This window comes from Miscanthus floridulus, chromosome 19 (genome assembly GCF_019320115.1).
Source record: "Miscanthus floridulus cultivar M001 chromosome 19, ASM1932011v1, whole genome shotgun sequence".
NCBI classification, from domain to species: domain Eukaryota; kingdom Viridiplantae; phylum Streptophyta; class Magnoliopsida; order Poales; family Poaceae; genus Miscanthus; species Miscanthus floridulus.
The window spans coordinates 62,866,568-62,892,866 of record NC_089598.1 but is presented as its reverse complement, the minus strand read 5'-3'; the positions used below and the strand labels follow the sequence as shown (position 1 = coordinate 62,892,866).

The window sequence follows — 26,299 nt, the reverse complement described above, 5'->3', positions numbered from 1 at the left end:
GGGTTAGTTATTTCTTATGAGTTTTTGCTTTGACTATTTTATTGGGGGACTTATATTGGAACCTGTTGCCTCACCAAGAAAGAACTGTAAGACAGTACCGCATATTATAACTTCAACACGGGGATACAATTTGTTCATCTAATTATTGTTCTAAGAGTATCTCCAAGAGTCTGCTATCTCAACTTGGCATCTATATAATTTTAGCAAAATAAGAAAAAATAGCCTCCAACAGTTTGGTAAAACAACTTGACATCAATAGCAACTTGGTAAATCTTCCCTCCGCACGCGCAAATATACGCGCGCGTATACGGCTTGGCATCCGGGGCTCTTCATTTCTTAGCGGGGCTCTTCGTTCGTTTAACGGGGCTCTTCGTTCGCTTAGCGGGGCTCTTCGTTCACTTAGCGGGCCTCTTCGTTTTGTTAACGGGTTTTTTTATTTTACCAAGTCAAAAATGCCAAACTCTTGGAGATGGATTATTTTTTTACTTGGCATATAATTTTGGGAGTTGGTAAATTACAAGATTTGCCAAGTAAAATTTGACAAACTCTTGGAGATGTTCTAACTGTGTAATATCTGAGCAGTACCTAAAATGGTTCAAGTTTGAGCTACAAATTAAGCAGCAGGTTCAGGACAACATGATCCTGTTAGATTGAGTTTTATATCTACTAGAGCCATGCTTAGTTAACAAAAGTACTTCATTGCTTACATACCCTAATCAAATATATAGTTATACTCAGTTTGTTTGAGCTCACAAATAAACTTTTTCATTGCTTCTAATTTAATAGCCAGGCGTCATCTAATTTTGCATAGGTATTAGTAGATTCCATAATTTTCTACGTTTGGCTCTATGTCCTTGGGCTATTTAATGAAATGGCGCTTATGTTGGTAATGAAGCCAGGAACTGAATATGTTGATATCCTGTCCGAGGTTGGATCTACTCTTACCTATTTTTTCCCTCCTATCTTACAGTCTGTTACAAAAGGAGCACTAGCAGTTTTAAGCCTTATCAAAAAGGAGATAAGCTTTGCGGCCATTATGATCATTTAGAAATTTAGAAATGAACTAGCCGGCCTAGCAAAAAGAAAGTGGCCAAACATCAACAACACATTTGGGAAATTAACTTAGGCCAGTGTGGCAGAGCTCCCGTAGTTGGTTCTAGTCTGAATCTAGGAGAAGTTCTATCAAACATTTTTTTTTTTTGCTAGGAAGTGATTCTTTACTATTCTATGGAGGGATTATCTAAAATTAACTAAGGGGCTAGGAGCTGAAAAAGTCACTTCTCCTTATTTATTTCACACACATAATCACTATGTGCATAGAGTTATCCTAAAAAAATTACCGGTAATCAATTTCAGTTAAAAAATTTCTTCTCACATAGAACTAGCTTTCAGAGAAAATCTAAAACAGACAAAACTCTGTCAAAGTGGCTCCTAAATTCACGGGGCGGTGGTTTCCTCCGCCAAGAGTACGGGGCGTGGCAAAGCCGTGTCTGGCTTGCTAATACTAGCTCCGTCCATAAAAGAATACAATTCTCACATTCGAGGAGTCCAACGGTTTAAACTTTAACTAAAATTATATGAAAAAGTAGTAATACTCGTGAGACAATTTAAATATTATTAAATTAGTTATAGAATATATTTTATAATAAATTTACATAGAGACATAAATATTAATAGTGTTTATTATAAATTTAGTCAAACTTAAGTAGCTTGATATCAGTAGCTTTAGAGCAAGTATAATAACATGCTGTAAGTTAGCTAAATGTTTAGGTGGAGGAGAGAAGGGAGTTGGCTAAATACTTAGGTGGAGGAGAGAAGCGAGGGGAGAGGGAGAAGTGGGCTCTAAGCTTACAACCAGCTTGAGAAACTCTGTGAGAGACAAGTGGACTATATATTATGCGTGAAGAGCTAGCTACTGTTTCGGTGAGAAGGCTGCATAGACCCTACTCTTAGACGGAGGGAGTTCGCAAAATCGTCGCGGTGGCTCTGCGCTCCCCGTCGTCACTCGCCGCCGGCGAGGCCTGGTCGTGGAGACCGTAGCCTGGGAGTGGGGACCGGTTACCTCCCCCGGCACGCGGCAGGAAACCAAAAGTGGCGCCTCCCGTCTCCATCCAAAGCACCCGGGCATCGCTACGTGCACTCAAATATTACCACTAACGCCGGGCCCCATATGGTGCTCACCAGTCCATCCCCACTTTTCAGTCAGGCAGAAAGACTCCAATCTAGGTCAAAAAAAAGTTCCCTCTTTTCTCTCTCCCCTGATTCTCTCAACCGGCTCCCCTCCCTCCTCAGCTTCCATTCTCTTTCTCTCTCCCCCCTTAGGTGGTGTTTTGATTTAGTAACTAAAATTTAGAAGGTTTGTCGGGAGGATGTTGCATGGGGTGTTCAAATACAAATAAAAAACAAATTACATAATCCATCAGTACTCCACGAGACAAATTTTTTAAGCCTAATTAATCCGTCATTAGCACATGTTTACCGTAGCACCACATTGTCAAATCATAGACTAATTAGGCTTAAAAGATTCATCTTGTAAATTAGTCGTAAACTCTCTATTTATTTGATAGGACGACGGCTAAAATTTAAAAGTCCAAACACCACCTTAATCACCGCTCTCTATTATTCCTTTCCAGTTCTGCTGCTCCGTTCTCAGCTCCCAAGGCATCCCCTCTCCGCAATCCAATCCAATCCAATCGCGCGTGCACACACGCAACGCAAGCCCCAGTTCCCTCGCCTTCTCCTCCTCCTCCTCTCCAAACCCTAACCCTAACTCACAAGGGTCCCGGTCCCGGCCGCGGCGGCAGAAGACATGGCGGACACGGCGCGCGACGCCTTCCCGGACGAGGCGGAGACCGCGTTCACCCTCGACGAGTACATCGAGGGCATGGAGGCCGTGGAGCTGGTTACCTCTTGCCCCTCCTCCTCTGACAGCTAGATTCGATTTGTTCATTGAGGTGGATTTTTGCGTGACGCTCAGCTTACTGATAAGGCGGGTTTTGGGAACCGGAACACTGCAGGAGGCGGATTTGGTGCTGGGCGGGGACGATGGCAAGGACTGCACCTACGCCGGCGGATACCTCAAGCGCCAGGCCGTCTTCTCCTGCCTCACCTGCGTGCCTGATGGAGTCGCCGGGGTCTGCACCGCCTGCAGCCTCGCCTGCCACGACGGGCATGAGGTGACCCACCTCACCCCCTTTCCTTCCAAAGTGGTACTATTGGGTCTGATTGGTTGCCTGCATTAGCCTATATATCCAGGCTTTTGCAGTGGAGTCTGCCCATGTTTGGTTGCCTGCAGAGGCTCTTTGAGCAACTCCAACCAAGATCTTACTTGAGCCCTTCATCCCATTTTGAGAGTTCAAACACACAAAAAAAAGCTCTTCAACCAAGCTCCTATTCAGCCCCCGATGGATGAGGGGCTCTCATTCCTCTCTCCTGACACCCCAGATGTAGGAGCCCCTCATCATCCCCCTACTCCTTTTTCTCTTCCCACAAAGCTGACAAGTGGGGCTGATGAGCAGGGTCCATGACAATAGAAAGTGTATAGGGAAGATTTAGGAGATGGATTGGACTGCGCTGAGAAGTCAGGGCTGAAACATGGATGAGGGGCTCTCATTTGAGGGAATAGGAGAAGCAAAATAGCGCTTGGTTAGAGTTGCTCTTATGCAGGCTTGCACAATGCTTAAAGCAGGCTAATGCAGCATTAGCTAGTACACCAGATTTTTGATATTAGACAATGCACGATGGGCACACAAAAATAAAATATTTTCTGATTCTCTACCGATACTAGAAACATGAGACCTCTAATAGAACATGTAAGGTGACTATATGCAATAAAATGTAAACAAACAAACACAATTTTATCGGGCGCAGCTTACCTTGTGCTGCATAAGGTCTTATGCAACCTCAGCCTAGTACAGGCAACCAATCAGACCCATTATTTCTTCTCCAATAGTGGTAGGAGAGAAAAATACAACGAAACGGGGATTGTTTTGGGGGCAGTTTTAGATCTGGAGTAGATGAATAATTTGGACCCACAGTATATGTGCCTGCTGTAGAAGTGTATCACGCTCTATTTCTAACTAGCAGTAGCTTTTTCGCGTGTATGAATTAATGTTCAGATGATGTTCCACAATCTCCCCAGTTGCTTCTTCAACAGCTAGGAATTCAGAGAATAGCTTGTGATTAGTCTATGGTCTTTTGTGGATGGAGGCATGGAGCTGAATCATGCTTATTTAGTCATCAATGCATGCTACTTGTGAAAGCAAATGTTCAACGCTCATCGAGAACGATATTCAGTATGACATGGGCTTTTATGGTACTAGTCTGCTGAAGATGAGATTATTCTTTTATGGTGGCTGATTGATATTGAGCTGGAGATGGCCATATGTTTTTGCCATCAAGTACGAAATGCGGTTTGATTGATCTGTGATCCTTCTGTTTTCAACCATTACCGTTCGTAGGATCGTTTTGTCAAACAAATAGAATAAGTTGATCATTTGATAAAAATGTGCATTGTTTTTTCTCGAACACATAGGGGAACTGTGCATCATTATATAAAGAAGACGATCTCAGTTTACAACAATCCCTTACCTAGGAAAACGTGCATTGTTAGTGCCTCACTTGGGATTAAGAGGCCAGTAGATTATATAAAGAAGACGATCTCAGTTTACAACAATCCCTTACCTAGGAAAACGTGCATTGTTAGTGCATCATTGTTTTTTCTTGTCTATTTCTCACACAAGCTCACACAAATGCCATACCAACCTGAGGGGTTGGGGTTACATATTTATAGGCTGCTAGCCAGCCAAGCATATGCCAAGATGCTAGTCTAAGATGCTAATATGCTGTCCTAGCTAAGATGCTGTCCTCTAGTCTAAGATGCTGTCCTCTAAGATGCTGTCCTCTAGTCTAAGATGCTGTCCTAAAAACAGAAAAACAGCCACAAGGACCATGTGAGCAGCACAACTCCACAAAGACCAGCCACACATGAGACTTATCCATCATTCTCCCCCTAAGTCTTGTGCGTCGTCTTGTGGGAAAGTTGAACCATCCCGGTCCTGGAGCAGAGCTCAAGGAACTTGATCCTCCTAAGGGGCTTGGTGAGCAGGTCCGCAAGCTGGTCCTTGGTGTTGATGTAGCTCGCCTTGATGCTCCCTTCCTCCAAACAGCCTCGGATGAAGTGGTACCTCACCCGGATGTGCTTGCTGCGTTTGTGGAACACGGGGTTCTTTGCCAGGGCCAGAGCGGACTTGCTGTCCACCCTGAGCTCCACCGCTCTAGTGTCTCTGCCGAGGAGATCACCAAGCAGTCGAGTGAGCCAGAGCGCCTGAGTCGAAGCGGTGGAGGCCGCTATGTACTCGGCCTCGCAGCTGGACAGGGCCACCACCTGCTGCTTGACCGACTGCCAGCTAACGAGGCACTTGCCGAGGAAGAAGAGGATCCCGCTCGTGCTCTTGCTGGTGTCAATGTCGCCGGCGTGGTCGTTGTCGCTGTACCCGACGAAGTGTGCCGCCCCAGGGCACCTCGGGTAGTAGAGGCCGTGGTCGAGAGTCCCCGCAACGTAGTGGATGATCCTCTTCACAGCGTGCTGGTGCTCCGTCGTCGGTCGCTGCATGAACCGACTAACGTAGCCGACGGAGAATGCCAAGTCCGGCCGTGTGTGGGCGAGGTAGCGAAGGCTCCCCACAAGACGCCGGTACTGCGTAGCGTCCACCTCCGTCGTGCTGTCGCGGCTCAGCTTCAGCCTCTCCTCCATTGGAGTGAGCTGGGTTGCAGTCGGTGAGCCCAGCTAGCTCAACGACGCGCTTGGCGTAGGCGGTCTGTCGAAGCGTGATCCCAGAGTCATCCTGGTGCACCTCGATTCCCAGGTAGAAGGAGAGAGGCCCCAGGTCACTCATCTGGAAGGTGGCCTTCATCTCTTCCTTGAATGCCGCCACCTTCGCATCCTTGGTGCCGGTGATCACCAAGTCGTCGACGTAGACACCCACCAGCAGGGCATTTCCTCCATTGCCCCGTCGGTAGATGGCCGCCTCATGCGGGCTTTGCTCGAAGCCCATCCCCTTTAGCGTGGAATCCAACTTGGCATTCCACGCCCTCGGTGCCTGCCGCAAGCCATAGAGGGCCTTGCGCAGGCGGAGCACCTTGCCCTCCTTGCCGGGGATCGCAAATCCCGGCGGCTGGTGCACGTAGACCTCCTCCTTCAAGTCGCCGTTAAGGAACGCCGACTTGACGTCCATGTGATGAACACGCCAGCCCTCCTGGGCAGCTAGCGCAAGGAGGAGTCGCACGGACTCCATCCGTGCCACGGGAGCAAAGGCATCGTCGAAGTCGACCCCCTCCTGCTGCACGAAACCTCGTGCCACCAAGCGAGCCTTGTGCTTGACGATGGCACCGGCTTCATCCCTCTTCAGCTTGTACACCCACTTAAGGGTGATCGCGCGATGACCACGAGGAAGGTCAGCAAGCTCCCAGGTGCGGTTCTTCTCAACCGCATCCATCTCCAACTGCATCGCGGCACGCCATGCCGCGTGTCTCTCGGCCTCTGCAAACGACCGAGGCTCGCCGTCGTCACATGCAAGGTGCAACTGCGCCTCCAGGTCGTGAGGCACCGGTCCCGGCACCGGCTGGTCGCCGAGAAGGTTCTCCATCGTGCGGTACCGCAACGGCTCGCCGTCGTGGTACGCGTCGACGCGCTCCTCGTCGTGAGAGAGCGGAGTAGCGAGCTCAACCGGGCCGTGCTCGACACGAGCTGGTGGTGTAGTAGACGTGCCCGGAGTGGTGCCTGTCGGTGCTGGAGTGCGTGGCGTTGCCGGCTGTGATGGAGCCGGCGAAGAACTCATCGCAGCCGAGGTCCTGGCTGGAGAGCGTGGTGCTGTCGGAGTAGCAGGCGCCGGGGTCGGTGGAGGCTCGGGAACTGGGGTAGACGCGCTCTCCGAAGAAGAGCCGCCTACTCCCCCAGCTCCCTCGAAGTGGACGTACTCGACAGAGAAGTCGTCGTACGTCGGAGCCGAGCCGTCGTCCACCGCCTTGTCCCACGCCCATCCTCGCCCTTCGTCGAACACAATGTCGCGCGCCGTGCGCACACGCTGTGTCTTCGGGTCGAGGATGCGGTAGGCCTTCGAGCCCTCCGCGTAGCCGATGAACACTCCCGGAGTGCTCCTGTCGTCGAGCTTGCTGATGTGGCCAAGCTCCTTGGCGAACGCGAGGCAGCCGAAGACCCGCAAGTGGGAGACCGCCGGCTTGTGCCCATGCCAAGCCTCGTACGGCGTCCTGCCGTCGAGCGCCTTGGTAGGCGAGCGGTTGAGGATGTAGACGGCCGTCACCACCGCCTCTCCCCAGAAGACAGCCGGCATCCCCCTCTGCTTGAGGAGGGCCCGAGCCATCCCCACAACCGTCTGGTTGCGTCGCTCGACGACGCCGTTCTGCTGCGGGCTGTACGGCGCGGAGTAGTGGCGCTGAATGCCCTCGTCAGCGCAGTACGATGCGAATTCAGCCGCCGTGAATTCGCCGCCGTTGTCGGTGCGCAGCACGCGCAGCTTGCGGCCGCACTTCGCCTCCGCAGCAGCCTGCGCGCGCCTGATGGTGTCCGCAGCCTCTCCCTTGCTGCCGAGGACCATCACCCACATGTAGCGGGAGAGGTCGTCGACGAGCAGCAGGAAGTAGTGTCGTCCTCCCGGTGTGGCTGGTGTCACCGGGCCACACAAGTCCCCGTGCACAAGCTCGAGCCTCTCCTTGGCTCGAAAGCTAGCCCGCTGTGGAAAGGGGAGTCGCCTCTGCTTCGTCAATACGCAGACGTCGTAGAGCTGCTCCACATGGTCGAGGCACGGCAGGCCTCGCACCATCTCCGTGGCACTAAGCCGCTTCAGGGCCTCAAAGTGAAGGTGCCCGAAATGCTCGTGCCACTGCCATGCCTCGTCGTCCCGACGAGCAGTGAGACAGAGGGGTTGTGCCACCTGCACGTTAAGGACGTAGAGTCGATTTGCGCTTCTGGATACCTTGGCAAGAAGGCGACGACGACGATCCCAAATCCTCATGACTCCGTCCTCAACCACCACGCGCGAACCGTTCTCATCCAGCTATCCCAAGCTGATGATGGAGTTCCTCAACGCGGGGATGTAGTAGACTCCGGTGAGCAGCCTGTGCTCACCAGACATGGCAGTGAAGACGATGGAGCCGACGCCCTTGATCTCCACGCCGGAAGCATCCCCAAACTTGACGGAGCCTCGGACGTTAGAGTCAAGCTCGGTGAAGAACTCCCGTCGACCGGTCATGTGATGGGTGGCGCCGGTGTCGAGGCACCACCCGTCAGTCTTGTCATTGCCGGAGCTGTCGCCGAGGAGGGCGTGTGCTTTTGGCTCGTCAAGGTGGAGGAGAGCCGCTGCGGCCGGTGCCGCTGGAGGTAGCTCGATGCTGGCATGTGCCATGAACAGAGCCGGCTCCTCCGCTTGTGCGACGTGGGCCTGGCCGTGTCGTGGCTGTCGACAGTCCTTGGCCCAATGGCCAAGCTGGCCGCAGTTGCGGCAGGCGTCGTCTCGTGCCGGCTTGTGCCTGCCGGCGGCGCCGCCCTGGGCGCCTCCGCGGGCATCACCCTCGGCACGTTCTCGCGCCCCGGCCTGGGCGTCTTTGCACGCCTTGCGCGGCTTGCCACGCTTGCGGCCGCCTGTCGCGGAAGAAGGCTCCCCCTTCCTCCGGTCACCTTGGCTGGCAAGCCACTGCTCCCGAGTGAGAAGGAGCTTTCCGCCAGTGGTGATGGGCCCCGAGAGGGACTGTGGCTCATCGCTGTCGACGACCTTGAGGCGACCTATCGCCTCCTCGATCGACATCGTGGAGAGATCCAGCAGAGACTCGATCGAGCGAGCCATCTGCTTGTACTTCTCGGGGACGCAGCGGAAGAGCTTTTCGACAGCTCTCTCCTCGCCGTAGGTGTCGTCGTCGAACTGCACCATCTTCTGCAATAGAGTGTTGAGACGGAGAGCAAAGTCATCAACGTCCTCACCTGGCTTGAAGGCCAGGTTCTCCCACTCCTTGCGAAGTGCCTGCAGTGTGGACTTGCGGGCGCGGTCGCTGTCGATGCGTGCCGCAGCGATGGCGTCCCAAGCCTCCTTGGCAGTCCGCTTGCTGGTAAGCGAGAACTGCATCTCGGGTGGGACTGCAGCGATGAGAGCATCCAGCGCCCGTCGATCTAGGTCGTAGTCGGCGTCACCGTATCGGACTGCCTCCCACATGTGCCGCACCTAGAGCTTTACCCTCATCACCGCAACCCACTCGACGTAGTTGGTCTTGGTGAGGGTAGGCCACCCACCGTCGGGACCGACGTCCCTGACAACAGCCTGGAGCCCGTGGTAACCACGGTACCAATCCGGGGAGAGAGAGCCACGCTGCCTGTGAAGGCCGCGCTCTCCATCGACCCGTCGGTACCGATCCGGGGAGAGAGAGCCACGCTGCCTGTGAAGGCCGCGCTCTCCATCGACCCGTCCGCCACCGTTGCCGTGCGCGCCTCCTCCAGGAGCGCCGCCGGCGCGTCCGCGCCTGTCTGGGCTGCCGCCGCGTTCGTGGACGTGCGCGGCTGCCCACTGCGCCGCCCGCGCTCGCGCTGCCTCCCTCTCTAGCAGCTCGAGGTCCGCGTCGGCGGTGTCGTCAGTGGAAATGGAGCTGCCGATGCTGCCGCGCAGAGCCTCGACCTCCGCCGCCGCCGCACGCGCTGCATTCGCCGCCGCCGCTGCTTCCGCCTCCGCTCTGGCTGCTGCCAGCTCCGCCGCTGCCAGCCTCGACGCCCTTGCCGCCGCCGCAGCGGTCTCTGCCGCCGCTCGCTCGCGTTCCTCTGCCGCGGCAAGTTCGGCCTCCTGCCGACGCCGCGTGCTCGAGGCGACCGAGCGCTGAGACTGCCCTGCGGACATGACGCGCTACCGGGGGGCTGCTGCGTGGGGAGAGGGCTGCTTCAGACGAGCCGGGGGAGGAGTGAACAGGAGCGGCCGGAGGAGCTGGTGCTGCCAACAGCTGGGGCTGTTGTGGGGCTGGGAGAGAAGATGAGCAAGAGATGCTCAGGCTACAGGATAATACGGCTCCGATACCAGTTGTTAGTCGCTAAATTCTCACTCTTGGTAGTAGGAGAATTCTTACTCTCATCGAGAGAGGATGACACTAGGAGTTGGGGCAATTTTCTTGTCTATTTCTCACACAAGCTCACACAAATGCCATACCAGCCTGAAGGGTTGGGGTTACATATTTATAGGCTGCTAGCTAGCCAAGCATATGCCAAGATGCTAGTCTAAGATGCTAATATGCTGTCCTAGCTAAGATGTTGTCCTCTAGTCTAAGATGCTGTCCTAAAAACAGAAAAACAGCCACAAGGACCATGTGAGCAGCACAACCCCACAAAGACCAGCCACACATGAGACTTATCCATCACCATACCCACCTGAGGGGTTGGGGACACATTTATAGACTGCTAGCCAGCCAAGCATATGCCAAGATGCTAGTCTAAGATGCTAATATGCTGTCCTAATATGCTGTCCTCTAAGGCCTTCCGCAGTGTTGTTCCCGGAGTGAAGCTAAGAAAGGAGGGAGAGGATTTGAGCACCGCTCCTTCCACTGCAACCGGTGGTGCCAAATTCGAGTGATGCCCAGAAAAGGAGCGACGCATGTACAAGCTGCGCTGCCCGCACAACTAAAAAACTAATTTGTTGGTCCGGTCTCTGCAACCATTGGTCAGTGCATTGTACCTTGTTTAGGGAGAAAGAGTGATATACTGATTATTTTATTTAAAGAGTCACGGATGGCTGCGATGCCTTTTTCTTTCCACACTACAGCTGTGCTAGGGCGATGCCTCGTTTCCACCGTGGCGTCTGCTTTTCTCTGAGCACCACTTGCACGTTGTGGACGGCCTAAGATGCTGTCCTAGCTAAAGACCAGCTGCAAGGATGCTGTCCTCTCGGTCAAAATGCTACTGCAGCCAGCCCCACAAAGACCAGCTGCAGCCAGCCCCACAAAGACTGCCAACAGAGACTTTTTCCATCCTTCTCCCCCTAAGTCTTGTGCGTCGTCTTGTGGGAAAGTTGAACCATCTCGGTCCTGGAGCAGAGCTCAAGGAACTTGATCCTCCCAAGGGGCTTGGTGAGCAGGTCCGCAAGCTGGTCCTTAGTGTTGATGTAGCTCGCCTTGATGCTCCCTTCCTCCAAACAGCCTCGGATGAAGTGGTACCTCACCCGGATGTGCTTGCTGCGTTCATGGAACACGGGGTTCTTTGCCAGGGCTAGAGCGGACTTGCTGTCCACCCTGAGCTCCACCGCTCTAGTGTCTCTGCCGAGGAGATCACCGAGCAGTCGAGCGAGCCAGAGCGCCTGAGTCGAAGCGGTGGAGGCCGCTATGTACTCGGCCTCGCAGCTAGACAGGGCCGCCACCTACTGCTTGATCGACTGCCAGCTAACGAGGCACTTGCCGAGGAAGAAGAGAATCCCGCTCGTGCTCTTGCTGGTGTCGATGTCGCCGGCGTGGTCGCTGTCGCTGTACCCGACGAAGTGTGCCGCCCCAGGGCACCTAGGGTAGTAGAGGCCGTGATCGAGAGTCTCCGCAACGTAGCGGATGATCCTCTTCACAGCCTGCTGGTGCTCCGTCGTCGGTCGCTGCATGAACCGAGTAACGTAGCCGACGGAGAATGTCAAGTCCGGCCGTGTGTGGGCGAGGTAGCGAAGGCTCCCCACAAGACGCCGGTACTGCGTAGCGTCCACCTGCTCCGTCGTGCTGTCACGGCTTAGCTTCAACCTCTCCTCCATCAGAGTGAGAGCTGGGTTGTAGTCGGTGAGCCCAGCTAGCTCAACGACGCGCTTGGCGTAGGTGGTCTGTCGAAGCGTGATCCCGGAGTCATCCTGGTGCACCTCGATTCCTAGGTAGAAGGAGAGAGGCCCCAGGTCACTCATTTGGAAGGTGTCCTTCATCTCTTCCTTGAATGCCGCCACCTCCGCATTCTTGGTGCCGGTGATCACCAAGTCGTCGACGTAGACACCCACCAGCAGAGCATTTCCTCCACTGCCCCGTCGGTAGATGGCCGCCTCGTGCGGGCTTTGCTCGAAGCCCATCCCCTTAAGCGTGGAATTCAACTTGGCATTCCACGCCCTCGGTGCCTGCCGCAAGCCATAGAGGGCCTTGCGCAGGCGGAGCACCTTGCCCTCCTTGCCGGGGATCGCAAATCCCGGCGGCTGGTGCACGTAGACCTCCTCCCTCAAGTCGCCGTTAAGGAACGCCGATTTGACGTCCATGTGATGAACACGCCAGCCCTCCTGGGCAGCTAGCGCAAGGAGTCGCACAGACTCCATCCGTGCCACGGAGCAAAGGCGTCGTCGAAGTCGACCCCCTCCTGCTGCACGAAACCTCGTGCCACCAAGCGAGCCTTGTGCTTGACAATGGCGCCGGCTTCATCCCTCTTCAGCTTGTACACCCACTTAAGGGTGATTGCGCGGTGACCACGACGAAGGTCAGCAAGCTCCCAGGTGCGGTTCTTCTCGACCGCATCCATCTCCAACTGCATCACGATGCGCCATGTCGCGTGTCTTTCGGCCTCTGCAAACGACCGAGGCTCGCTGTCGTCACACGCAAGGTGCAATTGCGCCTCCAGGTCGTGAGGCACCGGTCCCGGCATCGGCTGGTCGCCGAGAAGGTTCTCCATCGTACGGTACCGCAACGGCTCGCTGTCGTGGTACGCGTCGATGTGCTCCTCGTCGTGAGAGAGCGGAGTAGTGAGCTCAACCGGGCTGTGCTCGACACGAGCTGGTGTTGGAGTAGACGTGCCCGGAGAGGTGCCTGTTGGTGCTGGAGTGCGTGGCGATGCCGGCTGCGGTGGAGCCGGCGAAGGACTCATCGCAGCCGAGGTCCTGGCTGGAGAGCGTGGTGCTGTCGGAGTAACAGGCGTCGGGGTCGGTGGAGGCTCGGGGACGGGGGTAGACGCGCTCGCCGAATAAGAGCTGCCTACTCCCCCAGCTCCCTCGAAGTGGACGTACTCGACAGTGAAGTTGTCGTACGTCGGAGCCAAGCCGTCGTCCACCGCCTTGTCCCACGCCCATCCTCGCCCTTCGTCGAACACAACGTCGCGCGCCGTGCGCATACGCTGTGTCTTCGGGTCGAGGATGTGGTAGGCCTTCGAGCCCTCCGCGTAGCCGATGAACACTCCCGGAGTGCTCCTGTCGTCGAGCATGCTGATGTGGCCAAGCTCCTTGGCGAACGCGAGGCAGTCGAAGACCCGCAAGTGGGAGACTGCCGGTTTACGCCCATGCCAAGCCTCGTACGGCGTCCTGCCGTCGAGCGCCTTGGTAGGCGAGCGGTTGAGGATGTAGACGGCCGACACCACCGCCTCTCCCTAGAAGACAGCCGGCATCCCCCACTGCTTGAGAAGGGCTCGAGCCATCCCCACAACCGTCTGGTTGCGCCGCTTGACGACGCCGTTCTGCTGTGGGCTGTACGTCGCGGAGTAGTGGCGCTGAATGCCCTCATCAGCGCAGTACGACGCGAATTCAGCCGCCGTGAATTTGCCGCCGTTGTCGGTGCGCAGCACGCGCAGCTTGCGGCCGCACTCCGCCAACGCAGCAGCCTACTATTGCCTCAGAGGGGCCCTTACAACATAGAATAGGCTACTCTGACCAAACCTCTAAGGTGAGGATCCTCCTCGAGTTCTACCGGGACCTGGCCCACCCAAATCCAGTGTTTTTAGTGAACTTGTACACCTTTTTCTTTCTTATGCGCACGCAGAATCAACCTTACATGCCATACGTGACTGCTTTCATGCAAGAGGAATTTGGGAACAGGTTATTCCTTCTAATCTTTGGCCAATCTTATTTTCTCTAAATTGGAAAGAATGGTTGACCCGTAATCAATCGAATAATGGAGATAATTAGAAATCCGTTTTTGATTCGGGGGATCTATGGCAGCTGTCTACGATCGAAGGAATGATAAAACTTCTGTTCATCATCGAATGCTAGCAGGATGATCCACAGGCAAATAGAGGAGCTTATTTCTTTGCTTGTGAAAGCTACTTGTAGGGAAAGAACAACCATCAGTGTAAGTCTATCTGTTGGTTTTTTGTACCCACTGAACGTAATAGTTGTAGGCGACTTGCTTGTTGCACGCGCAGCTTGCGGCCGCACTCCGCCAACGCAGCAGCCTGCGAGCGTCTGATGGCGTCCGCAGCCTCTCCCTTGTTGCCGAGGACCATCACCCACATGTAGCGGGAGAGGTCGTCGACGAGCAGCAGGAAGTAGCGTCGTCCTCCCAGTGTGGCCGGTGTCACCGGGCCACACAAGTCCCCGTGCACAAGCTCGAGCCTCTCCTTGGCTCGAAAGCTCGCCCGCTGGGGAAAGGGGAGTCGCCTCTGCTTCGTCAACACGCAGACGTCGCAGAGCTGCTCCACATGGTCGAGGCACGGCAGGCCTCGCACCGTCTCCGTGGCACTGAGCCGCTTCAGGGCCTCGAAGTGAAGGTGCCCGAAACGCTCGTGCCACTACCACGCCTCGTCGTCCCGATGAGCAGCGAGACAGAGGGGTTGTGCCACCTGCACGTTGAGGACGTAGAGTCGATTTGCGTTTCTGGTTACCTTGGCAAGAAGGCGACGACGGCGATCCCAAATCCTCATGACTCCATCCTCAACCACCATGCGTGAACCATTCTCATCCAGCTGTCCCAAGCTGATGATAGAGTTCCTCAACGCGGGGATGTAGTAGACTCCGGTGAGCAGCCTGTGCTCACCAGACACGGCGGTGAAGATGACGGAGCCGACGCCCTTGATCTCCACGCCGGAGGCATCCCCAAACTTGACGGAGCCTCGGACGCTAGAGTCAAGCTCGGCGAAGAACTCCCATCGACAGGTCATGTGATGGGTGGCGTCGGTGTCGAGGCACCACCCGTCAGTCTTGTTGTTGCCGGAGCTGTCGTCGAGGAGGGCGTGTGCTTTTGGCTCGTCAAGGTGGAGGAGAGCCGCTGCGGCTGGTGCTGTTGGAGGTAGCTCGATGCTTGCATGTGCCATGAACAGAGCCGGCTCCTCCGCCTGTGCGACGTGGGCCTAGCCGCATCGTGGCTGTCGACAGTCCTTCTCCCAATGGCCAAGCTGGCCGCAGTTGCGGCAGGCGTCGTCTCGTGCCGGCTTGTGCCTGCCGGCGGCGCCGCCCAAGGCGCCTCAGCGGGCATCACCCTCGGCACGTCCTCGCGCCCCGGCCTGGGTGTCTCTGCGCGGCTTGCCACACTTGCGGCCGCCTGTCGCGGAAGAAGGCTCCCCCTTCTTCTGGTCACCTTGACTGGCAAGCCACTGCTCCCGAGTGAGGAGCTTCCCGCCAGTGGTGATGGGCCCTGAGAGAGCCTGTGGCTCATCGCTGTCGACGACCTTGAGGCGACCTATCGCCTCCTCGATCGACATCATGGAGAGATCCAACAGAGACTCGATCGAGCGAGCCATCTGCTTGTACTTCTCGGGGATGCAGCGGAAGAGCTTTTCGACATCTCTCTCCTCGCCGTAGGTGTCATCGCCGAACTGCACCATCTTCTGCAACAGAGTGTTGAGACGGAGAGCAAAGTCATCAACGTCCTCACCTGGCTTGAAGGCCAGGTTCTCCCACTCCTTGCGAAGTGCCTGCAGTGTGGACTTGCGGGCACGGTCGCTGCCGATGCGTGCTGCAGCGATGGCGTCCCAAGCCTCCTTGGCAGTCCGCTTGTTGGTAAGCGAGAACTGCATCTCGGGCGGGACTGCAGCGATGAGGGCATCCAGCGCCCGTCGATCTAGGTTGTAGTCGACGTCGCCGTATCGGACTGCCTCCCACATGTGCCGCACCTGGAGCTTTACCCTCATCACCGCAGCCCACTCGACGTAGTTGGTCTTGGTGAGGGTAGGCCACCCACCGCCGGGGCCGACGTCCCTGACGACAGCCTGGAGCCCGTGGTAACCACGGTACCGATCCGGGGAGAGAGCCACGCTGCCTATGATGGTCGTGCTCTCCATCGACCCGTCCGCCACCGTCGTCGTGCGCGCCTCCTCCAGGAGCGCCGTCGGCGCGTCCGCGCCTGTCTGGGCTGCCGCCGTGCTCGTGGGCGTGCGCGGCTCCTCCAGGAGCGCCACTGCCGTGCGCGCCTCCTCCAGGAGCACCGCCAGCGCGTCCGCGCCTGTTTGGGCTGCCGCCACGCTCGTGGGCGTGCGCGGCTGCCCCAGGAGCGCCATTGCCGTGCGCGCCTCCTCCAGGAGTGCCGCTAGCTCGTCCGCGCTTGTCTGGGCTGCTGCCACGCTCGTGGGCGTGCGCGGCTGCCCATTGCGCCGCCCGCGCTCGCGTTGCCTCCCTCTCTAGCAGTTCGAGGCCTGCGTCGGCGGTGTCGTCAGCGGAAATGGAGCTGCGGATGCTGCTGCGCAGAGTCTCGACCTCCGCTGCCGCCGCACGCGCTGCATCCGCCGCCGCTGCCAGCCTCGACGTCCTTGCCGCCGCCGCAGCGGTCTCTGCCGCCGCTCGCTCGCGTTCCTCTGCTGCGGCAAGTCCGGCCTCCTGCCGACGCCGCGTGCTCGAGGCGACCGAGCGCTGAGACTGCCCTGCGGACATGACGTGTTACTGGGGGGCTGCTGCGTGGGGAGAGGGCTGCTTCAGACGTCGTCTGCGCGGAGGGAGAGGAGTGGACAGGAGCGGTCGGAGGAGCTGCTGTTGCCAACAGCTGCTGTTGTGGGGCTGGGAGAGAAGATGAGCAAGAGATGCTCAGGCTACAAGATAATACGGCTCTGATACCAGTTGTTAGTCGTTGAATTCTTACTCTTGTTAGTAGTAGAATTCTTACTCTCATCGAGAGAGAATGACACTAGGAGTTGGGGCAATTTTCTGGTTTATTTCCAAATGTCATACCCACCTGAAGGGTTGGGGATACATATTTATAGGCTGCTAGCCAGCTAAGCATATGCCAAGATGCTAGTCTAAGATGCTAATATGCTGTCCTCTAAGATGCTGTCCTAACTAAAGACTAGCTGCAAGGATGTTGTCCTCTCAGTCAAGATGCTGCTGCAGCCAGCCCCACAAAGACTATCAACAGAGACTTATCCCATCATCTCGCTGTTTGGATGTCACTGGAATTGGGTATTGGAAAGGCAGCTCAATACCGCGTGGTATTCGTAAAACCTGCGCATGCCCTCCACCAATTCAGAGGGTGCAGCCTCGGTTTTGCGTTGTATTTAGCCGAGCCGCGTACGGCGTACCCCTTCGCTCTCTCCCGAACAAAAAGCAGGAAGCCTCGTCTCCAGCTACTCTTCTTCCCCAAAGACGATGCGACGAAGTCCCCAGCCGCCTCCTTCTCTTCTTCCTCAGGGCCATAACGCCGGAGCTCCTCGCCGATCCTTCTCTTCTTCCTCAGGGCCGGCACCCCTTGTACCCTTGTATCCGATCCGGCTGCACCGGAAGTTGATTTGGCAACAATGGGCGTCGATTCAACGGCGGAGGGCTCGATCCAGCGACGGCGGGGCTTGATCTAGCTGTGGAAGAAGTCAATCTGATGGTGGTGTGAGTTTTTGTCCTCTACCCCTTTCTCTTCTTCATCGTTGCTAGCGCCCCTTCCTCTTTTTCCTCGTAGCCGGCAACCCCGTTTTCATCCTTCTCGAGGCCGGCGCTCTCTTCTCTACCTTGGGGCCGTCGACTCTTCTCTCCTTCCTCGAGGCCGGTGTCCCCTTCTCTTTGTCCGGTGTACAACCACCATCCCTTCTCTTTGACGTTGTTGTCGGCGCCCTCCTCTCTGTCTAGTGGCGGCAGAGTTCTAGCAGAGGCAGAGTTCATATAGGGGAGGCTAGAGTTCGTCGCCGGCACATGGCCAAATTTCAATTCACCTTTGTCCATCCAAACAGGAATCTGAATTGTATTGCTTCCTAGGATTCCAAAAGCCAATTTGATTGTCATCCAAACAACAAAATTGGAATTATGACTCATTTCAATGTCAGGGCAGATTTGATATTGAACCCAATTCAATTGCAAGCCCTCCAATATCGACATCCAAACGGAGCCTTAGCTAACATGAGATGGAAGTTATCCTACAAAAGCTGTATCCCCATGCCTGTTCAAAATGTGAACTATAGTTTTTTTTTTCTTTGGGAATGGAAATGAAAAATACGAGATACTTTTTCTAGAAATATGGACGAATCGAAGTTTAACTCCTAAAGAAGCGCTTTATGAAGCTTCTTGTAATTTGATTTATTTTTAACTTTTCTACATGCAAAGGAAGAGGGTACTAGTTTCGAAGAAAATAAAAACTGGTTTACACCCCTTTTAACCTTTCAAAAAAGATTCACTGATCTAAAGAAAAACAAAAAGAAATTCCATTGAATTGTATTTTAATTTTCAATTAGAATGGTCTTCGAGAACGTATAATTGTCTCAAAAGGATCAATATACATACAGTATTGGACCTTCTGAGTGTTTATGAGTTGAAAAGAAATTTGTGTTATTCTATGCTTTCATGTCTGCAGTACTAGATACCATCTCCCAAGAATAATTTGTTATCCATTGTTAAGTTTAAGGAAGTGATTGCTATAATAGAGGCCCTGAATGTGTGCCATATGGTCTTTTGGCAACATACATAGTTTTTGCGCAAAATATTAGATAGATACCTTGTTTAGGAACTTAGGCAGAATTATTTATATGGAAAATACCACATCCGTCAATACTGTAATTGCATGATGTTGCAAAGAAAGCAGAACATCTCGCTTGTGTACATGGTTTCATGAGCCAGTTTACGACACAGCGTATGTCATGTGTAAAAGGTATAGGATTTTCATAGCTTTTAGTTAAGCAAAATAGAAATACTTGTAAATTCAAACTAATTTGCAAGCAGTTGCATTGAAATTGGGATTCTTTTAATCATTATACATTTTTTTTTCATTTTTTGTTATCTATTATTTTTAGCACATATCTATTTGATTATATATTTCATTACTCCTAATGCATGCATGGGCATATGTTTATTGAGCAGGCTAGCATGTGCGTGTCAAACCGAATATAGTGTTATGCAAGTAACAGTAGCTGTATAAATTTGCCCCCCCCCCCCCCCCCCCCCCCAAAAAAAAAAAAACTTTTACTTTTTAAGTCAATGATTTCCATGTTCTATATGGCCCTGTTTTGGTTGGAGCCCTGAATGATTTGTCTGGCAAAAAGTGTTGCCTGTAAAATTGATGATTTTTGCCTGGCTAGGCAAGTTGGATGGATGTTTGTTTGTTTGGTTACTTGGAAGACTACTATGACTGGTAATCTAATAAAAGAAAAGACATTATTATCAAAGTAAATGAGTTGCATTATATTATTCACATTTAGTAAATTTATTATTAAATACTTTTGTGAGGAAAAATATTTCTAATAATAATATTAACTGCGTACTTATTGATTTAATGTCATCTTCGATGCAGCAGTGCTCCAACCTCACACGAATAAAAAATAAAATAAAAGAGGAATATTGACAAAGGGGCGTACCCAGTGCAGAGAGCTCCCGCTCTGTGCGGGGTCTGGGGAAGGGTGTCAATGGGAAGCCTTACCCTCGCCTGTGCAATGCGAGGAGACCGTGACTCGAACCCGGGACCTTCCGGTCACAGGCGGTAAGACTCTACCGCTTGCACCAGGCCCGCCCTTCAGGAATACTGATAACTTAATAGAAAAAAAGAGACTTGTTTGGAAATCACCTATACTTGTCCTGTAGCCTGTAGAACAGCAGCAAGAGCGGTAGGTGTGCAGTACTATCTTTTATGATTTTATAGTAAAATGTAAACAAGATGACTAGCTTAGCACCATAATCAATGTGCAGGCCAGACAACTGAGCCAGGCACTTGATTTTGATCGCCTGGGAGCGACTGGATTGCCTGGGCCAGGCAAGTCACCAGGGTCTGATCCAAACATGTCACAGGCAGCTTCCAGGCACCTAGTTGCCCAGGCAAAATCTTCCCAGGCTCGTAACCAAACGAGCCCTATATCTTCTATGATCATGAGCTGGTGCCTGGACTTTAGTAGCAGGGTGGAACTTTGCTGTCAAATCCTTACTGGCGAATTGCTAGAATTTGCCTTTAACTCTTGCTTCCAGAGGGTTTATGGCTGCAAAGTAGAAGAAATATGACCAGCGCTACCTGATCAACCATCTATGTACAATTCTGGTACAACTCAGGACGAATACATGGATGGTATCTGTTGAATAGAAGGGTTTAAAAACATGGTTGCAACGATGTTGTACTAAAAGGGCTGCACCTGAAATATTTCCACGTGTTCTCTCTGAATTGTGTGTGGTTGCAGAGGCTGGAACAATTTCCTTTTTTCTTAAAAAAAATGTGAATTACTAGGTCAAGAATTTCAGTACTTGAACAGCAAGCCTTCTCTGACATAATTTGTTTGAAAGTTGGATAATGTGGGAGCGATGCTACTTCACCCATTAAATTGAAAGTAAGCCTTTAAAACAAAATAAAGAAGCTAAGCTTTTCTTTGATATATATATTTATTTAGATCAAGCGCGTTTGAAAGAGAAAATAATTGCTTTTCTGTTTGGAACTTTGGATGCATGGATGGAGTTGGCTTGCCTATTTTATAATTCTGTGACTTCGTCATCTGTTGCTGCTTTCTTCAAAGGATTGAGAGAATAAATATAACACTCCAGTGGGCTTCTCTGTGTGGACTTGTGCATTTTTACTACTGCAGTGTACATGCAACTCACTTTTGATGATAAGTATTATCTAGACTAATTAGTTACAACCATCTCCTTGAGGATTAGTTGTGCATCCGAGTAATTCTTTTTGCCAATATTAGACTCTGGAACCTTAGTTGGATTCCAGCAACTGTGTCCATGGTACTATATCCTAGTTAAGTTTTCCATATCTTCTCTTTACCATAATCTTGGTTGGACTAAGAGATCTGTGTATGTGTATGTGTCTGTATCCAAGCAAAAATAATTTCTTCTCTAAGGAAATGCCAAACATACCTTTTTGATGGGCTTGGTTGTATCTCTTGGAATCTTGGCATCTCTTTGTTAGGATAGGACTCAGTGCACTCTATAGTTCTAAAAACTCGACCTGCGGTGGATAAGACGGCCCCCGGGCATTGCATTAAGAAGATGACCTTCTCACGCAGGTTGAGAAAACCCCCAAACCCTTGCCCCTCCCATATACAGCTGCACCATGTGAGAACAACCACAACTTAAGGCTTTGTTGTTGTTGTTGTTGTTGAATGGCACTTTACATAACTAGGAGATGTATTTAAGAATAAATTGCACCGTGGGTACCAAAACTTGTGTGGTGGGTGCAATCTTGTCACATAACTTGAAAACGGTGTGAACTTGTCACTAATCTCGTTATGGGGATGAAGTTAGGTCATCGTTGCATCGGCTTGAGCAATCACATACACAAGGTGCTGACTGCATTGTTAACATGGTTGGTGGCATGTTGTCGGAGGTGTTGGTCCCATGATTTTCATTGTAAAACACCCTTGCAAGTTGCATGCTAATTACATTCGAAGAGAATACAACAACAACAAAGCCTTTTACATTCGAACAGAATGATCCCTTTAATTTGTTTTATCCTTTGTTTGCTAGTCTGAGAACATGCATGGCTGACAGGGACAAGAAGGCTGCCATTGCAGTGAAAATAAGGATGCAAGCTGTGTTTTGGATACAGCTTCTGTTTCACTGTATTTATCTGCATCACACACTGCGCACACCACACAGACCAAGAAAGTACTAATTCCAATAAAAAACCAATATGAAATCACAATGCAACTATTTCCCTTCCATCGGAGCATTTAATTAGGGTAGGTAGTGGAAATATTGCAATAACTAGAGCGTTGATATCCTTAGTGGACAAACACGGTGAAGCATTTTTGTATTGATGCCATGGACAAACATACTGAAATGGAGGGTGCATTGTACTAGAGAACAAGTATGGTTAGTGAAACAAGTGGTTACAGGGTAGACAGGCCATTAGAGGCCAGGGCACATCCATCCCTCAGTTTTTTTCCTACATTCAGCAAAATTGAAGAGGCATTATGTGTTGTATAAGAAACTATGCATCAGTTGCAGTTTGGGCTGTTTAAACTCTAAGGCTCAAGAATCTACATCTAACAATACATTTACCAGGATGAGGCCATGCCTCTTTCTTACTGATTAAAGAAACACCACATCAATATGGTGAGTAACATAGAACTGGTTTAAGTATGTAAACTTGTATGTTGAACTAAATGTACATGTTAGTGAGGCCATTTGAGCATTTCATCTAATATACCTGCTATAAGGGGCTTATAAGTAACATCAGTATAATGCAGCAACACTGCAGCATTCTCGGCTGGCAGCCCTATCCTACCCATTGTTGTCAACCCCTGTGGTTCTAGTTTCTTGTTCCAGCCTGCTGTGAAGCCCTCTAGTTACACTTACTTTTTCGTCGATGGGTGCTTTCTTTGCCTGTCCCTTCACCAACTGCTTGATGATGAATGGAATGAAAGCTCTTTGTTTAGCAGTAACCAGCACAAGAAACTCACATGCAGACCTACATGCAGTCAATGCCTTTCACTGCAATGCTGGATGCCTGGTCAGCACCATATGGACTTGATTGGCTTGAACTGGTGTATTAATGACCTAATTTCACCAGACCAAAGAAACAATATTAGTGACTGTTTTGCACCATTTTCAAGTTCTGTTATAAGATTGCACCTACCCTGCGAGTTTTGGCACCCATGATGCAATTGTCTTTATCTAAGGAGGGAAATTGTGTTTTTATATATGCGTGCTTTAGACAATTCGTTCTATAGCTTTATACACCATACCATGAAGGATGGTTGCAGGGTCATAACGCTCCTTAGTGATCTGGCATGTGGCAGATAGTGTAGTATATCTGGAGTTTGCATCTGACTGTCTAAAGTTTGTTAGCATGCTCTGACATCTGTGGCAAAGTGACACAATTGCTTGGTGGATGTAATTCATGTGATCGTTTGTCAGTCGTCACTATTTGTTTCAATTTTGTTTTAGCATTTTATTCTATTCAGATTCAGATTAGCTGACTCATTTACATCAAAAGAATATCTAAAATGCATTATCATATGTACTCTTTGCTACCTCCCAATCTGCTCTATTTTATTGTTTTTTGTTTGTGCTTGCACACTGCTGATACTTGACTTTCCTTTTTCTTTTCTTTTAAGGTTGTTGAACTTTGGACAAAGCGGAAGTTTCGTTGTGATTGTGGCAACTCAAAGTTTGGAGGTCACCTTTGCAAACTTTGCCCTGAGAAAGATTCTGAGAATTCAGCAAATGCTTATAACCATAACTTCAAAGGTTCCTATTGCACATGTGGGTGGCCTTATCCTGACCCAGAAGCTAAGGAGCAAGTTGAAATGATACAATGCTGTATATGTGAGGACTGGTTTCATGGGGATCATATTGGTCTGAACTCTATTGAAGAGGTATTCTACTTTCCAGTACCTTCTTAAATGGGATCATCTGTTAAGTGCTTTTCGTGTTCTGATTCGTGTGTGTTTGCCTGGTTGCATCACCTGTATCTGCAATACTGATATCTTGCTACTTGCTAGTAGTGTTCATAATTTTTTCTTATGCTCATGTCATTTCTTCTTCTAGATTTTTATTCTGGCCTTAGACCTAAGGAATTACATTACTCTGGTGCAAGGTACTATTGTTGTAGTCCATTATTACTGTCCTTTTGCAATACTGATACCAATGCCAGTAGTATTCATATATTTCTTCTTATGCCGATACTTTTCTTCTTCTAGATTGTTTATTAACCTTAGACTTAAGGAATTACATCATTGTGATGCAATGTACTATTGTTGTAGTCCATTATTACTCTGTCCTCTTGCTTGAAACTAGAAGCAAATGCATTGCTTAGCTAGAGGTTTTGGTTGTAAGCTTTTACCTTGTCTTTCTCAAAAAGGCAATTGCTCGTGAATATTTATGCTATCTGGGACCAAGAATCTCTTAGGGCTTGTTTGGATCCCATGAATTGAAACAAATATCTAGAAAGTGCTTCTCATTTCATTATTAGATTACTTTCCAATTCCTCTCAATTTTTGGGAACCAAACAGTGCCTTAATGATTAGTCAAACTACTAACTAAGCTTATACGTTGATTCAACAATGTTTAACTTACTATACCTTATCAGAGCGTCCGTAAAATTAGAAAATTGCTCTTTCAATACTTATGCTATTGGGACTAAGAATCTCTTACTGATCAGCGCTGCTCAGCTTATACATTGATTTAACAATGTACAAAATTGGAAAATTACAGTAATTACGCTGACTAAGAATCTCTTACTGATCAGCACTACTAAGTTGACACATTAACTAAATTTTATTTTATACTTCATTTTTTTTTTCTTTCTGCAACACTCATGAGAGCTGTACATCATTTCGTTAATAGAATTACTTCTATGCTTTATCAGGCCGCAACTGCAAGTTGCTTGCATCTTTATCATATCCTTTTGTTTGGTCAGTTGAGGCCTTTTTAGATGTCCATAGGATAAAATGTTTTTTTAACATGCAGGAGAGTCACATATCTTTCTTGAATAGAGTCCTCAGGATAAAATGTAGCATCTTCTGTTCAGTTTCCTAGCACATACAAAATGTTAGTGTGCTTAATGACTTGTGTTGCAGATACCAAGAGATGAGGAAGGGGAGCCACTCTATGAGGAATTTATATGCCACAAATGTTCACCTGTTTGCCATTTCTTGAAATTGTATCCAGATACAATTTGGGCTTCTGGTAAGCAGAATCTGGCAGTGCAAACTGATGGAAGTGATCCAAATGTGATGGAAAAACCTTCAGGTCATGCTAACACTGAGAAGCATGAAAATGGTGCTCTTGTTGATCATACGGTTGGCGAAAAGACCTCCATTGGAAATGATTCTACAAAAGCTATCGCAGTTCCTGAGGAGGACAATTTGGGTAACAGTTCTGGCAGCAACTGCAAGCTAGGAATGGATGTAAATACAATGCCAGCTGTTACAGATAAAAGTGAGCCTTTTTTCATGTCTAAAGGTTGGAGGGAGGCACTATGCAGGTGTGAAACATGCAGCAACTTCTATGCACAACGAGGTATTGCATATCTTATTGACAAGGAGGATTCTATTGAGGAATATGAGAAGATTGCCAAGCAGAAGAGGGAGAAGAAACTGGAGCAGCAGCAAGGAGCTGCGACAAATTTTCTGAATTCACTTAATCATGTTCAGAAGATAGAGATGTTGAGTGGCATCAATGACATGAAGAATGAGTTTCAGTCCTTTCTGGTAACAATCTTCTCTTATTTGATTGATGAGTAGGTAAAAAACGTTTTGGTAGTTGGATGAGATTGGAGAAAAATTGTTACTTAATGCTTCTTGCTAAAACACAGGACAATCGTACGAAGAAGTAAACATGTTTTGACAACTGTACGAGATTTGAGAAAATTGTTACCTGATATTTCTTTCTTAAACACATGACAACCATTCAAAGAAGTGAACCTGCATGTTTTAAAACCCTACTCAAAGAGGTACTCCAAACACCTGGCAAGCAGTCTGTGCAATGTGACAACACCTGCCTTGAACATAAGACCTAATTTGTGTAACTCATGCTTTGCATCATGTACTGGGTTAGTCTGCACCTGCTAACGTTATGGATAATTAATGATTATGAAGCTAGGTTGCCCTGCTGTGGTTATTGGGTAATTGTTCATGTGTGAAATGTGTTGGAAATGATGCATTTTCCTGTCGGTCAGCATTAGATAAGTGAGGTCCAAGACAGCGTGGGTTGCTTGTGGCCTTCAATTCTGTTTTCATGTTTTCCTAGTGTGTTAGACTGTATGCAGCTTGATTTTGTTTGCTGAATTTACTTTTCAATTTAGCTTCCATGTTTCTATGTTTTATAACATGTTATATGTTGGCATCTGATTTTATTCAGTCATCTCATTGGTGTTTTTGCTTTGTCTGATACTTTGAGCAGGAGTCCCGCGATACATCGAAACCAATAACATCTGAAGATATACGCTTTGTTTTCGAGAATCTTGCTAAGAAGAAGAAACAGAGGTTATCTTAGCTTGTGCCGCATCAGACCCCACATGAGGCAATCGTTCTGCTGGACAGAGGTCCTAGTTGTTGGGTATCTTTAGGACATCCCGAGTAAATGTAATGTTATCTTATTAGGTGGTACTAGACTTGCCAGTAATGTGGAATTCTAGCAGGAACACTAATGTTTAATGCACCGAAGTTGCTTGCAGTAGATTCCGATGGCTCAAGCTGCCAATAACCCGTTTGCTTCCTGAATCTCAATCCTGTTAGGTGATAATATAGTGTTACCACCGTGCTTTTATC

General features: G+C 50.3%; 1 protein-coding gene across 1 annotated transcript; it reads left to right on the top strand.

Moving 5' to 3' along the window:
• The first annotated feature begins 2,618 nt into the window (after positions 1 to 2,618).
• On the top strand, positions 2,619 to 26,299 carry LOC136528011 (uncharacterized). The gene is made up of 5 exons (XM_066520901.1): positions 2,619 to 2,902; positions 3,018 to 3,176; positions 23,144 to 23,404; positions 24,608 to 25,240; positions 25,932 to 26,299. Exons 1-5 carry the CDS (start codon positions 2,810 to 2,812, stop codon positions 26,022 to 26,024), a joined length of 1,239 nt encoding a protein of 412 aa, XP_066376998.1. The 5' UTR covers positions 2,619 to 2,809; the 3' UTR covers positions 26,025 to 26,299.

Bases quoted from the DNA above. Each gene is read 5' to 3' on its own strand.
- LOC136528011 (XM_066520901.1), top strand. From the start codon at position 2,810: ATGGCGGACACGGCGCGCGACGCCTTCCCGGACGAGGCGGAGACCGCG. The intron at 2,903-3,017 runs GTTACCTCTTGC...GGAACACTGCAG, and splicing joins GCATGGAGGCCGTGGAGCTG to GAGGCGGATTTGGTGCTGGG. The intron at 25,241-25,931 runs GTAACAATCTTC...TACTTTGAGCAG, and splicing joins ATGAGTTTCAGTCCTTTCTG to GAGTCCCGCGATACATCGAA.